The sequence below is a fragment of the Anolis sagrei genome, chromosome 2 (genome assembly GCF_037176765.1).
Source record: "Anolis sagrei isolate rAnoSag1 chromosome 2, rAnoSag1.mat, whole genome shotgun sequence".
In the NCBI taxonomy this organism is placed as follows: Eukaryota; Metazoa; Chordata; class Lepidosauria; order Squamata; family Dactyloidae; genus Anolis; species Anolis sagrei.
The window spans coordinates 198,568,548-198,583,154 of record NC_090022.1 but is presented as its reverse complement, the minus strand read 5'-3'; the positions used below and the strand labels follow the sequence as shown (position 1 = coordinate 198,583,154).

At 41.5% G+C, this 14,607-nt stretch overlaps 1 protein-coding gene across 1 annotated transcript in view; it reads right to left on the bottom strand.

Moving 5' to 3' along the window:
- The window catches only part of MAN1A2 (mannosidase alpha class 1A member 2), a 33,560-nt gene extending 22,276 nt beyond the window's left edge, over positions 1-11,284 (bottom strand). Inside the window, exons 1-2 of the mRNA XM_060762584.2 lie at positions 10,560-11,284; positions 1,655-1,910 (exon numbers count right to left, since the gene is read on the bottom strand). Coding sequence (XP_060618567.2) covers positions 1,655-1,910; positions 10,560-10,870 — 567 coding nt within the window. The 5' untranslated portion in view covers positions 10,871-11,284. The remainder of the gene's footprint in view (positions 1-1,654; positions 1,911-10,559) is intronic.
- Positions 11,285-14,607: the final 3,323 nt, after the last annotated feature.

Genomic DNA, 14,607 nt, shown 5'->3' with positions numbered 1-14,607 from the left:
TTCCAAAAGGTGTCAATAATGGCTCCTATGACCAATACAGCAGCATTAAAAGGATTCCTACTCCAGTTTTGTAAAACCATATCTATTCATATGTCTTTCAAGAAAAGAAAAATAGCAATAGCTCTTTTGTCTTTTAATGGAAAGTATGCCCTGGAAAGTCTTGTTTGAAGGGGAAACTGCTCGGTTGAAAATTATTTTGAGCCTCCAGTCAACTGCAGTTTATTTATTGTTCTCAAGCAGATACCTAGAAAATGTTCAAAACTGGGGCAATCGTCTTTAGTGGACAGGAGTATGGAATCACTCCATCATGTAAAACAGGTACTGTGGTTTGCAATGCACTCTCTCCAGCTACTATTTCAAATTCAAATGTCTTAACTAATTTAATTGTTTCAAAAAACTGGAAACAAATTTGGCAAATTGTGTAGCCCAGGAGTCCTCAAACAAGGTCTGTGGGCCAAATGCGGCCCTCACAGGTTATTTACCCAGCTTTCAAACTAGACTTTAGACCTAGGGTCGCCCAAAGTCAGAAATGACTTGAAGGCACACAACAACAACAACAACAACAACAACAATAACAACAATCTCAAGTAACTTGACAATCTCATCAGCAGGCCCATACTTCCCATTGAAATAATGTTAAGTTGATGCTGATTAAAATGGTTCATTTTAAATATTGTATTCTTTCATTTTTTCACATATGTGCTGTGTGCATAGCGTTATTTCACATTATAGTCCCTACAACAGTCTGAAGGACAGTGAACCGGCCCTCTGCTTAAAAAGTTTGAAGTCTCCTGGTGTAGCCTATATACCCTAAGGACCAGATCTGATCTGACATTGGAAACTAAGCAGGATCAGCTCTGGTTAGTACTTGGATGGGAGACTTCAAAGAATACCAGGTGCTATGGGCTATATTTTAGAGAAAGGAACTGACAGAACCACCTTTGAGCATTTCTTGCTTAAGAAAACCCTATTAAATTTGTAGGATCACCCAAAGTCAACAGGCAACATTGAATGCACATACAAATACCCAAATATTGCAAACTCTTATATTGTACTTGCAGAAACAATTCATAAAGAAAAAATTGGCACTTATTTTACTGTAAATATTCAAGGAGGAAAATGATAGTTTGTTGCATAAAGATGTCATTAATATGTGTCTTGAAGCAGCATATAAATTTGAGATAGTCATACTATAGCTGGTCTGAGTCCCTCTACGGAGGTTGAGAAGATCAGGATATAGAAGTTTTAAATGAATTGTAAATAAAATAAATACTGGAAATCTACAAAACCCCATATTTTAAAGAACACTGCCTATCAAAACATTGGCAAACATAGCCTGGGCCATTTAAAAGATCATTTTGTGATGTTTCTATAAATGCAAGCCAATTGTGGAAGTCACAAAGGAAATATACTAATATTTAGTTTTGGCAAGAAACAATGAATTTGCCTCTTTAGTTCTTCAACAATGGCAAAAAAATGCAATTGTCAAAGGGAATTAACAACCAGCTACAATGGGGTGTATCAAGGTGAAGCACGACCATTCACAGAGGAGAAGTGTTGTTGCCACATACATGATCATTTCTGATCTTTACAGAAATGACTCTGCTATTAGGAAATATTGCTGGATGATAATCAAGATAACATTATCTGTTACCTCTTTAATTTTGTCCCTTTTTTCTCGAATGTTTGGGTCCATTGGGTCTCCATCGTTTATACCGATGAGATTTGGCACCGGGACTGGCGGCAGAGGCTTGTTGCTTTTATTCTTCAAGCTCTTTGCTATCTTGCTTTTCTCAGTCTGAATTTCTGTTTGTATCTCAACCTGTGACTTCTGCAGTTTCTCTTTTGCTTCTTCTAGAGCTTTTTCATGGTCTGCACGAATTTTATTTCTCAGGCGTTCCTCTTCTTCCCTAAAGAGACAGTCAACAATCAAATAATTAATTTCCAAATAGTTTACATTTTCTTTTTCAGAAATGTTTAAAAGGGGCTGACCTTAGCTTGCCATTTCAAAAGAAATCCAGGAAGTTCATTTAATTAGAATCCACTTAGCAACAAGAAAAAATATGAATACATGTCATACCTCAAAACGTATGGCACAATTAAAAATATTACTAAAGCACTGACAGCTTTTAAACAGAAAAAGTGCCCTAAAATTATGGCTATTAGTATAATTCAAATTGATAAAGATCTTCAAATCTATTAATGAATTACCCTCCTGACAAAAGAATGATTTATGAAGGACCTCTGATCTTTAAGAGATCTATCAGTTAAAATACTGAACCCTTACATAACACTGAAAAGATGGGATTATGCAAGTCAAGCTGCACAAGAAAGTAATTATGATGCACATTCACATGTTTACCCAATTAAAAGCAATACAAAGTACAGTTCAGCATTGTTACATGTACAATTTACTACTTTAAGATGTAGTGATGGTTCCCGGTTTTGACAGTTTCATGGAGAATGAGGCTCTCAATGGTTGCTAACTATTTTATTCCTTCTAGTACCAGAGGCAGTACTCTTCTGCTTATTATATTCCACTGCCAAACAGCTTTTTCCACTTAGAAGTTCTTCCTAATGTTTAGGTGGAATCATTTTTCCTGCAATTTGAATCCACTGCTTGGTGTCCTAGTCAACAGGGCAGCAGAAAACAAAACTTGGTACCTTCCTAAATGTGACATCCTTTCAAATACTTAAAACATGGCTATCACCCTCTCAAACTTCTATTCTCCAAGCTAAGCATACCCAGCTCCTAAGCTACTCCATTTCCAAACATATGATCATGTTAGTTGCTTTTCTATGGATACATTCCATCTTGTCAATATCCTTCTTGAATTGTGGTCACAAGAACTGGACATAGTCCTCTAGATGAGATCTGACCAAAGCAGAATGGTGTGAGACTAAGACGTTCCTCAAGTTAGACACCATGCTCCTATTGATGAAGCCTAGAATTGAATTGGTTTTTTAACTGCTGCACTACACTGTTGAATCACTGTTCAGTTTGTGGTCTACTAAGATTCCTTGATCCCATTCACATGGGTGTTTTCAAGCCAGATGTCATTAATCCTATATATCTGCATTTCCTTTTTATTGTCAAAGTGTAGTACCATACATTTCTCCTTATTGAAATGTATTGTTAGTTTGGGCTTAGCTCTCTAATATTGGTAATTTTGGATTCGGGGTATTAGCTATTCCTCCCAATTTGGTGTCATCTTCAAACCTAGTAAGTATGTCTTCTATGCCTTCATTCCAAATAAAAGATGTTGAATACCACTGGGCCCAGGACAGAACCTTGTAGCACCCCACTGGTCACGTCTCTCAAGGATAAGGAGGAACCATTGGTGAGCACCCTTTGGGTTTGGCTAGTTAACCAATTCCCAGTCCACCTAGCAGTAGTATTGTCTAGCTCACATTTTATTAGATTCTTTGTGATAATGTCATGGGGAACCTTGGTAAACAGATTTTTCTACATCTGTAATACATGTCCATAAAGTATGCTTACAAGCAGCAAGGCTGTTCTGAATTCTAGCAAATTTTGGACCATGTTCAAAGTAAAAGTAGGCCAAGAGATCTCAAACTTCAACCTGCACTTTGAAAAAGCTATGTCTAGGTACCTTGATAGCTAAGATCAAGCATGTTAAACATAAGATCTGAATGCTCCCTGTAAGATGGGAAAATAACCAACCATTTAGAAGTGATCATGAAGAATTTTGTGTACCAGAGAGACCCACTATAAGCTCAATAGTCTCTATTATTAGCAATAGGGGTTCTATTATTAGTAACAGAGATCAAGAAAGTAAGCAAAATTGAGATATTCCAGGGATGATCTCAAACTTGCTGTTCTTAATTATTTGTTCCTGCCAATCCTAGTGGCATAAAACATACAAAGGTCATTGGAAAGGGATTGATGAAAACAAGGGGAAAGATACCAAGGCATTCAGAGAAACACTGGGTACATCTGCACTGTAGATTATTTCCTGCCTGCCTTTCCTCATGGCTCAAGAAGATTGATTGTAGTTTGACACCACTTTAACTACCATTGCCCAACACTATAAAATCCTGGGACATGTAGTTTGGTGAGGTACCACTGAAGACTACAGATCTTGTAAAACTACAAACCCTAGGATTTGAAAACATTAAGCCGTGGCAGTTAAAGTGGTTTCAAACTGCATTCATTTTACCATAGATGCACTCTCAAATGTGGTAGGAATGGTGCACTACAACAATAAGAGAAGGAAGTAAGCAACATTTTCTAATGGATCCAGAGCCTATAAATGCAGTTTGATGCACTAATAAAGTCTGTTATTCAATTTAGTTCAGAAAAAAATAACTCTGTACTTCAACGAAGACTAATAGCAACCTACAGATTTCACATAGCTACAGCAATGTTTGGTTACACAATTTGTATGGGCCCAAATAACAAAGCAACAGCAATCACAAATTAAGAGAGACATCTGTCATTGGAAAACTGACACTGAGAATTTAAAGAACGAACCTCGCCATCCTATACGTGTTTGATCAGATATAAGCCCCACTATATTCACCAGGGCTTTCTCCTAAAAAAGCATGTTTAGGACTACAATCAAAGATTCCACTTATAAATCTGATTTAAAGGGGATTGAAAACTCATCAGAGATTTAGCATGAAGGATTTAAGTTCATGCTGATCCCTTGAGTAGCTTTAAAACTACTCAGCCCTATTAAAAAGTCAGAAAACATATGGTTAGAAAATGAAAGTGTCATCACCTGATGTGCTGTATGTCTTTTAGTCTTTTAAATACAAACTATAGTCAACATTTTTTTAGAATTGTCATTACTTTGTACTCAAAATGACAGATAAATTAACTCATTTGCAATAAATGAGTAGTAACAATTGACTACATAAAATGCCATGCCTTTACTGCTATGTGTAGGCACTAGCACTACTAGCAGTCTGAGAATCCACTAACTTAGTTTTGAGAAATGTGGATACAACATTGTTTTCACTGTACCTTCTGTTCAGTTTTTCAGCTTAAAGAAGTACAGAAACAGGTACTGGTAACTCTGAAAATCAGTATTAATGCCAAATATGTCAAATTTGAATTTTCTCACTAGTGTTGAAAGCAAAACAGTATTTGTTTGTGTTTACATGACTACTGTATTTCATCGCATAATAGATGCCATCACACACACCTCCTTTTGGTATTTTGTAATTCCTTGCATAAGAGTTCACAGGTGTGACTATTATGCAAGGAGGCAGCACCTGCCTGATTGCCTCTTCCATCCAAGCTATGGAGGGCTACCATGGTGATCCAGCGGGACCAAGACAGCAGTCCGTAGCTCAGATGGGAGAGGCGTGTAGGTGAGTGAGCCTTCACCCACCTATGTGCCTGCTGGCAAGTGCTGCAAAAGAAGCTCCATAGCTGGAAAAAAAATCCTTGCATAAAAGGATAAAAATATAACAATTATGCAATGAAATACGGTGTTTTAATTGTTTCATTATTAGGTTCGCTGGTGCAACCTGTGGCCCTCCAGGTGTTTTGGACTTCAGCTCCGAAAATTCATGACCACTGGACAAAGCTAGCCAGGGCTTCTGGGAGGGAGTCCCAAACAACTGGAGAGTCACAGGCTGTGCAGGCCTGGTTGAACCTATATTTTAAAATAGAAGTGACTGTTTCTAAGAAACTACAGGGTTTTAAAGGAGTGTGCTGCTTTAGGTATTGATCTAAACATTGTTTGCACTAGCCCTTGCCCAGCCCTTTTATAGTTGGCCACATTCATTTTGTAATCCTGGCCATCAGTTTGTTGAACCTCTACTGACGGAGCTACAATGAAATGGGTTTTTAATGTGGGTTATTTGGGGGGGGGGGGGGGTGTTGCATGTATTTAACAGGATTTTGGTATTTTATGTTGTTTTTAGTTGTTATTTTGTTCATTAAGTTACATTAGGTTGTGTTACATTGTCAAATGTGCTTATTTTGATGTAATTGTTTGTATGGTTTTCTTTCCAGAAATTGAATGTTTGACTTATATGTTGGAAACCACCCTGTGTCCCTTCAGGGAGATAGGGTGGTATACAAAAAATTATTATTATTATTATTGATCAAGAGAGAAGAGTGGGCTATAAATAACAACAATAATAGTATCAATATTGTCTAACATACACAGACCTGAAGTGATATAACTTCAACAGACAACAATTTCGTATGCATTTACTACTGGAATTTATGGATAGTTAGTAGAAACCAACATTTAACTATCAAACCAGCTATAGTTTGTAGACCCTTGTCTGGTAAGCACAATTGCTTAACTGGAACATCAGCAAATTGCATCTTCTTTGGAATACTTCTACACACTCTACAGCGAGCATACAATTCCCCTGCTGCAACAGCTGCATTGGCTGCCAGTTTGTTTCCAAGCACAATTCAAAGTGCTGGTTTTGACCTATAAAGCCCTATATGGCTCAAGTTTACACTATCTGGCAAATCATGCCTCCCTTAATGAATCCATCTAAAACCCGAGAACCTCAGGAAGGTACTTATCTCAGTCTCGCCATCATCACAAGAGCCTTTTCGTTGGCTGCCACTCGACTCTGAAACTCTCTTCCCGAGACGGCCCTTCCTTGTTATCCTTCAAGTGGAAAGCTAAAACTTTTTTATTCAAGCAGGCTTTTAAAACAGTTTTTTTTTACTGTATGGTGTTAGTGAATTGTTTTTAACAGCTTTTATTTACTATATTTTAAAAATGTATGTTAAGTGAACTGTTCTACTAATTGTCCTAGTTTAATATTATTTTCATATTTATTGTTGTATATTTTACATGTGTAGGTTGAGAGCTACTGTGAGTTGTGGTTCCTGAGATAAAGGGAGTATAAATGTTGTTAATTGTTAATGTATCAAGTCAGTCTTAAGTCACAGTGCATGAAGAAATGAGAAAAAAAACAAAACCATTGGTGAAACCAAAGGACAATAATTCTATACATGTTCCATATGTTTTGTGGTTCACATGTACTGCCTTTGTTATCTTCAAAATTAGGCACGTCTCAATTAATAAATCTTCTGATAGTGAAGCTCCTTTTCACAAAGTATTTTATGACAACCCAGTCTCTCATTTTTTTTCTTTGTCCTCTTTCCATCTAACCAGACCTGCTCAACCTGTGGCCCTCCAAGTGTTTTAGACTTCAGCTCTCAGAATTCCTGATCTCTGGAAAAGCTGGCTAGGGATCATGGAAGTTGGGAGACCCAAACACCTGGAGGGGCACAGCTTCTGCAGGCCTGGACATTCTCTAACACAGTGTTTCTCAAGCTGTGCTTCTCCAGGTGTTTTGGACTTCAGCTCCCAGAAGTCCCAGCCATTTTACCAGCTGTTAGGAATTATGAAAGCTGAAATTCAAAACATCTGGAAAAGTAGTTTGAGAAATTCTGCTGTAGCAGCTTCAGCACTTGGGAGGATAACAGTGTTTCTGCAGTAAACATAGCAATCAAGCTTCAGCTGGAAAAAGATGGAATTCCACCTTAGCTGATCCTTCTGTAGCCGTGTGCACAAATGTACAACAGGTAAGATAAGCAGCAGCAAAACAGTGCAGTTCTACACAGACATTTGGAAGACACTGTGCAGTGCTTACAGAAACACTTCAAAAACCAGTGGCCACAGTATGTGTTGACTGCAGATCAGAACCAAGCCCAGGAACTACAGTATCATTAGCTAGACAACCGCTGGAAAATGAGTTTTTTTCTTAATCAGCCCACTTAAGTGTGCTGATGTGCACACCCATGTCCTTCAAGAGGTTCTATTTTCGAGCCCTGCATGATATATATTTGATTAGCTGTAGCACATTATCTGGCTTGTTCCAAAAGGGGAAGAGGAGAGAACAAACAGCATTCAATAGGAAAATGCTGTCATATTTCCAACGTGTTTGACTTAACAAGGTTAAGTTTACCTGTCCATGAAAACTACCCCAAATTTTTCACTAGGGGCCCTTTCACACAGCCCTATATCCCAGAATATCAAGGCAGAAAATCCCACATTATCTGAGTGTGGACTCTGATAATCCAGTTCAAAGTACATATTGTGGGATTTTCTGCCTTGATATTCTGGAATACAGGGCTGTGTGGAAGGGCCCTAAAGGAGTGAGTGCATACCTGAAACTGACATTACTTTCCTTGTTCCATTCACAATAAGAAAAATAAACTTTCCTAAATGCACTTTCCTTATTGATTACGCATGTAACTCTATAGGTGCATCTGAGTACATAAGGAAACCTTATACATTGTATAGCAAGCTTGTTTTCTGCTGCTCTAGGAGCATTCCACACAGCCCACAAATCCCACAATATATTTGAACTGGGTTATCTGAGTTCACACTGCCATATATTCCAGTTCAAAGGATTTTTTTCAGCTGTGTGGAAGGGACCTGGGAATTGGAACAATCCATTCAAATTGCAAAAAAAGGAGATTCCACCTAATCATTAGGAAAAACTTCCTAACTGTAAGACCTGTTCAGTGGTGTATTATGCTGCCTTGGAATATATAGAGTCATTGTCTCTAGGGTTTTTTAGGCAGGGGCTGGGGGTCCTCCCACACAGCCATATAACCCAGAATATGAAAGCAGCTAATCCACAACATCTGCTTTGAACTGGGTTATCTGTGTCTTCACTGCCATATAATACAGTTCAATGTGGACTTTATACAGCTGTGTGGAAGAGGCCTGAGTGACCATCAGGGGCTACGATTCTATTATTCAACTTTTCATTATCTTTTCTTCAAATATCTTTGCTGCTATCCAGACTGCATGGAATCAGGTGCAGAGCAAGGCTTCTACCCACATCAAGTTGTCTTCAGGACAATTCGTCTCACAAGAGCACACAATGACCCAACTTCACCTGAAGTGTTTTGTCACTGTTCCCAGTCAGTCAAGGACATATTTCAAGAGGGGGGGGGGGGATAGCATTTGCCTTCTATTCCTTGGAGATTACTGGTATGACAGGGCAGAACAACACCAACTGACTCTTATACAGGCAATCCCCAAGGTATGAAAAAGATAGGTATATAAACAATGCGACAGGAAAATGAGTTTAGTAAGGAGACACTAATGATTTATGTTTCTATTGATTTTGTATGGTTTTTCTATTATATGCTAAATGTTCTTTTAAACTGTATTTCATGTCTGCTGGGGTTTCAAATTGCTGCTGATTGTAAACTGCTTAAGTCGCCTTCGGGTTGAGAAAGGTGGGATACAAATACCGTAAATAAATAGATAAATAAATAATACAGCAAATAAATAAATAAATAAATAAAATATATTGCTTTTTTCTTATGTATAATGTGACATTGATTTTGCCAGACTAAGTAGCTCTGAATCCCCCTCATAGAATCATAGAGTTGGAAGAGACCTCATGGGCCATCCAGTCCAAGCCCCTGCCAAGAAGCAGGAATATTGCATTCAAAGCACCCCTGACAGATGGCCATCCAGCCTCTGTTTAAAAACCTCCAAAGAAGGAGCCTCCACCACATTCCGGGGCAGAGAGTTCCTCGGATGAGTTAAGAGAGGGATATAAATAAATATAATATAATAATGATAAATAATAATAAAATACAATAATAAAATATAATGACAAGGTATAATACTTTAATCCAGTGGTTCTCAACCTGTGGGTCCCCAGATATTTTGACATTCAACTCCCAGAAATCCTAACAGCTGGTAAACTGGCTGGGATTTCTGGGAGTTGTAGGCCGAAACACCTGGGGTCCCACAGGTTGAGAATCACTGCTTTAATCGTTCACCAAAACAAAACAAAAAACCCTACTATTTATTTATTATTTATTTATTTACTGCATTTCTATGCTGCCTTTCTCAGCCAGAAGGCGACTCAGGATGGCTTACACTGGCACGATTTGATGCCACAATAAACAAAATTAAAACAAAATTAGAAACCTCACAACCTCTGAGGATGCTTGCCACAGATGCAGGCAAAACGTCAGGAGGAATGTCTCTAGAACAGTGGTTCTCACCCTGGGGTCCCCAGATATTTTTGGCCTTCAACTCCCAGAAATCCTAACAGCTGGTAAACTGGCTGGGATTTCTGGGAATTGTAGGCCAAAAACATCTGGGGACCCCAAGTTGAGAACCACTGCTGTAGAACATGGCCATATAGCCCAAAAAAACCCTACAACCCAGTGATTCTGGCCATGAAAGCCTTTGACAATACATTAAAATCAAAACAATTAACACATATTATAAAAACCCTGTAAAAGGGATTAAAAGCATAAAACACCAGTAACTTCCTATTAGCTCATTTTCCAAAGACACTGTCATTGTAAATCTTGCTAGTATCAGTCTGGCAAACTTGGGCACTCCAGGTGTTTTGGACTGCAACTCCCACAATTCCTAACAGCCTCAGACCCACTTAAGCGGCTGAGAGGAAAATGGAAGGGGCCTGAGGCTGTTAGGAATTGTGGGAGTTGAAGTCCAAAACCCCTGGAGGACCAAAGTCTGGTTTAAGCCAAGCAACAGGTTTCCTCTCTCGAGATCTCAGGGTTGAATCCAAACGTGGCCTTACACGCCTCCTCCTGGGAGACCTACCTGTGCCTGTGCTGGTCGCGGCCCTGCCCGTGGATCAGGTACCCCCCGGCCTGCTTGCTCCCTTCCCCGGCCTCCACGTGAGGGATGAGGACATCTTCCAAGCCCAGGTCGAAGCGCTTGTGCTTGGAGGAGTCCGGCAGGAAGAAGAAGGCCCCGAAACACAGCGTGATGAAGGCACTGAGAATCAGCAGCAGGATGAACTTCTCGGAGAGTCTCAAGGTAGCCCTGTGGTGCGGGAAGGAGGAGGACGGGCCCAGGCTGCGAGGCGGGATGCGGCGCCCAGAGAGAGGCAGCAAGGCCGGGGTGGTCATCGCGCCCACCAAGACGAGGAGGAGGAGGAGGAGGAGGAGGAGGAAGGAGGGGAGCCCGGCTCAGGCCCAGGCCAGTGCTCGGCGGTGGAGGCGTCGCCAAGGGAGGAGGCCGTCATCAGAGCGGCTCCCTCCCGGGCGGCAGACCCCGGACCCGCGAGGCCTGGGAGGGCTCCGGGGCGGCCACACACATCCGCGGAGAAGGAGGAGGAGGGGGCGACGCCGTGGCCTCCCGCCTGCCAGCAGGCCTCTCAAGGCGCCGGCGGAAGGGGACACGCCTCCTGCTTTCCTTCTCTCGCCGGCCGAGGCCTCTCGCCGCCCGCTCTGCCAACGGACACCAGGGCCAGGCAACAACCGACGCGGAAGCCTTCCTCAGAGAAACGGCGACAATCCCCCCTTCTGCGCCTGCGCAAGGCCGGAAAAAGCGGAAGCGACGGCGGCGCGCGCGCGCCTCCCCTCATCTCTCTTACGCGCATGCGCAAACTTCGGGCTCCTTCAAACTGTTTGGGCCTCCAACTCCCAGAAGACCTTGACAGCTTGCTCAACGAGCAGGAATTCTGGGAGTTGAAGGCCCAAACAACTGGAGGGTTGCAGGCTCTAGAGGAGGCCTGCTGGACAGTAGCGGAGAAGGTTCATCTACTTTCAAGCTTGCGGCCCTCCGATTCCCTGAAGCCTATTGGCTAGGAATGCTGGGAGTCGGAGTCCAAAGCGCTTGAAGGCCACAGGCTGGGAGGTGATTTGCTTGGATCTTTACTGCAAGCGTCACAGGGTAAATAGCCCTTACCTGCGCATGCGCCAGTGCCCTCCTGGCCTAAGTCCTCTTTGCCTCTACTGCGTGGATCGCTTGAACTGGGCTCTACTACTATGTGGAGTCTCTGCTTTTCTTTTCTGTGGGAGTCCAAGAAATGCAGCCTGCAGCCACCTTTGGCTTCTATAGGAGGGAGATTCCGTTTGAATGGAAACTCAGACTACTTCACCTCCAACTCAGACTACTTCACCTCCAACTCAACTTGGAACTATTAATCCACGACTTGCGAGTGTGGAGAAGAGCAATCCACTGACCACCTGCTGCAATGCAACCTGAGCCCTGCTACATGCACAATGGAGGACCTTCTTGCAGCAACACCAGAGGCACTCCAAGTGGTCAGATACTGGTCAAAGGACATTTAATCAGTTACCAAGCTTGCAAACTTTGTGTTCTGTTTGTTTGTTTAAAAAAAATGCAATGCAACTGTTTGGTCTGCTCCAGACACGATAAATAAATACAATATTAATACTAGAACACAATTGCAGCATTCACACTTGCCTCCAACAGACAAGAGTTCTTTCTCCCACCCTGGACAGTCCACAAATATATAAACCTCACTTGTCTAGTTTCTAGGGAGCGGTCAACCCCACTGTTTAAGGAGCTCCATTGGCTGCCGTTTATTTTCCGGTCTCAATTCAAGGTGCAGGTCATCACCTATAAAGCCCTAAAAGGTTTCGGACCTGCCTACCTTCGTGACCGAATCTCCCTCCATGAACCTGCCCAATCCATCTGATCCTCGGGGGAGGCTCTCCTTTCACCCCTACCATTATCCCAGGCCTGCCTTGTGGGAACAAAGGAGAGGGCCTTTTCCTCAGTGGCTCCCCAACTTTGGAATACATTACCCGGTGAGATTAGGCAAGCCCCCACTTTAGAAAGTTTTAAGAAGAATCTTAAAACCTGGCTCTTCTACTGCACTTTCAGAGATTAACCATATCATCTCATATTGTTGTTATCCCTCAACATCCATCGTTATTACATACCTCCTCTCTTTATACGAAGGTCCTTTTTGACCCCATTCTGGAAGAGTTTTTCCCTCACAAACAATCCGCTCCACCGTTGTCTTACCCCGTGTTTTTAGCCTCAGCATTTTATTCTTTACATGCGGCCCACTCATAGTTTAGTGCTATGAATGATTTTATTGTAATTTTTATATTGCTTGTTGTATTCATATGTGTTACGCTTTTTGTAATTTATCATGTTGTTTATTTTTTGATTTCATGTATTGTATTGTTGGGCTTGGCCTTATGTAAGCCGCCCCGATGGTGGCGGGGTATAAATGAAGTTTATTATTATTATTAATATTATTATTCCAACAGACCTCACAACCTCTGAAGATGCCTGCCATAGATGCAGGCAAAATGTTAGGAGATAATGCTTCTGGAACATGGCTGTAAAGCCCGGAAAACTCACAGCAACACACAATGCAGTGTTTGTGTATTCTGCTGTCTTTTTCAGATTCAGCCTGGTTGACCTGAAGTCATGCTATTAGCTCTACATTAGTATTTCTCAACTTTCCTAATGCCGCAACCCCTCAGTACAGTTATGGTGACTCCCAACCATAAAATTATTATTGTTGCTACTCCATAACTGTAATTTTGCTACTGTTATGAATCGTCGTGTAAATATCTGATATATAGGATGTATTTTCATTCACTGGACCAAATTTGGTACAAATACCCGATATGCCCAAATTTGAATATTGGTGGGGGGGGGGGGTTAATTATGTCATTTGGGAGTTGTAGTTGTTGGGATTTATAGTTCACCTATAATCAAAGAGCATTCTGAACTCCACCAATGATGGAATTGAACCAAACTTGGCACACAGAACTCCCACGACCAACAGAAAATACTGGAAGGGTTTGATGGGCCTTGACCTTGAGTTTTGGAGTTGTAGTTCACCTACATCCAAAATTGTGTAGCTTGTTGTCAACCTTTGTAGCCCAGTTGCATCTGTCAAGTAGGAAATTTAGGTACCACTTATGTGGGGAGGCTAATTTAACTAATTTATGAGGCCATAAAAATCTCCAGGAAGTATGCAAAGAATGAGGAAATACTTCATCAGTGTCACAAACTGACTGTGAAGCAACAGCTCCCTTGGTGGCCAGAAGCTGGAATGTTAAATAGCCTCTGAGTGTCTGTCTATATATGTTGTGTGTCTATGGCATTGAATGTTTGCCATGTATATATACATTGTAATCTGCTATTAGTCCCCTGTGGGGTGATAAGGGCGGAATATAAATACTGCAAATAATAAATAAATAAATGTTGTTGTTGTTCATTCGTTCAGTCGTCTACGACTCTTCCTGACCTCACGGACCAGCCCACGCCAGAGCTCCCTGTTGGCCGTCAAATAAATAAATTTGTGAAAAATAGACTTTGACACTTGGGAGCTGCAATTGATGGGATTTATAGTTCACCTACAATCAAACAGCATTCAGAACCCCACCAACGACAGAATTGGGCCAAATTTCCCACACAGAACCCTATATCCTGAAGGGACTCGCTGGCACAAGCCTCCCTCCAGCCTTGCACGCTCTCCCTCACCTCGGCCATGCGTTGAGCACACCTTCTCACCCCTCCCTGCTTGGAGTATCAAAAACAGCCCTCCCCTTGGCTGAGAGGCTGGAATCAAACAATGATGGATCTGGACCAAGCTTGGGGCAGATACTCAATAACCCCCATGTCCAACAGAAAATACTGTTTTCTGATGTTCTTTGTTGACCCTCTGACACCCCCTCGCAACTCCCCCAGGGATCCTGACCCGCAGGTTGAGAAACGCTGCTCTACATCCAATTAAAACCGGAAAATGAACCAATAAATAACAAATAAATTCAACAAACAGGGGTAATCACAGAGTTGGGAGTCCACAAGGGCTCTACCATGGAAAAACAGTGAAATATAGCCATCCAGCCTCAGTTTTTAAAAACCGCCA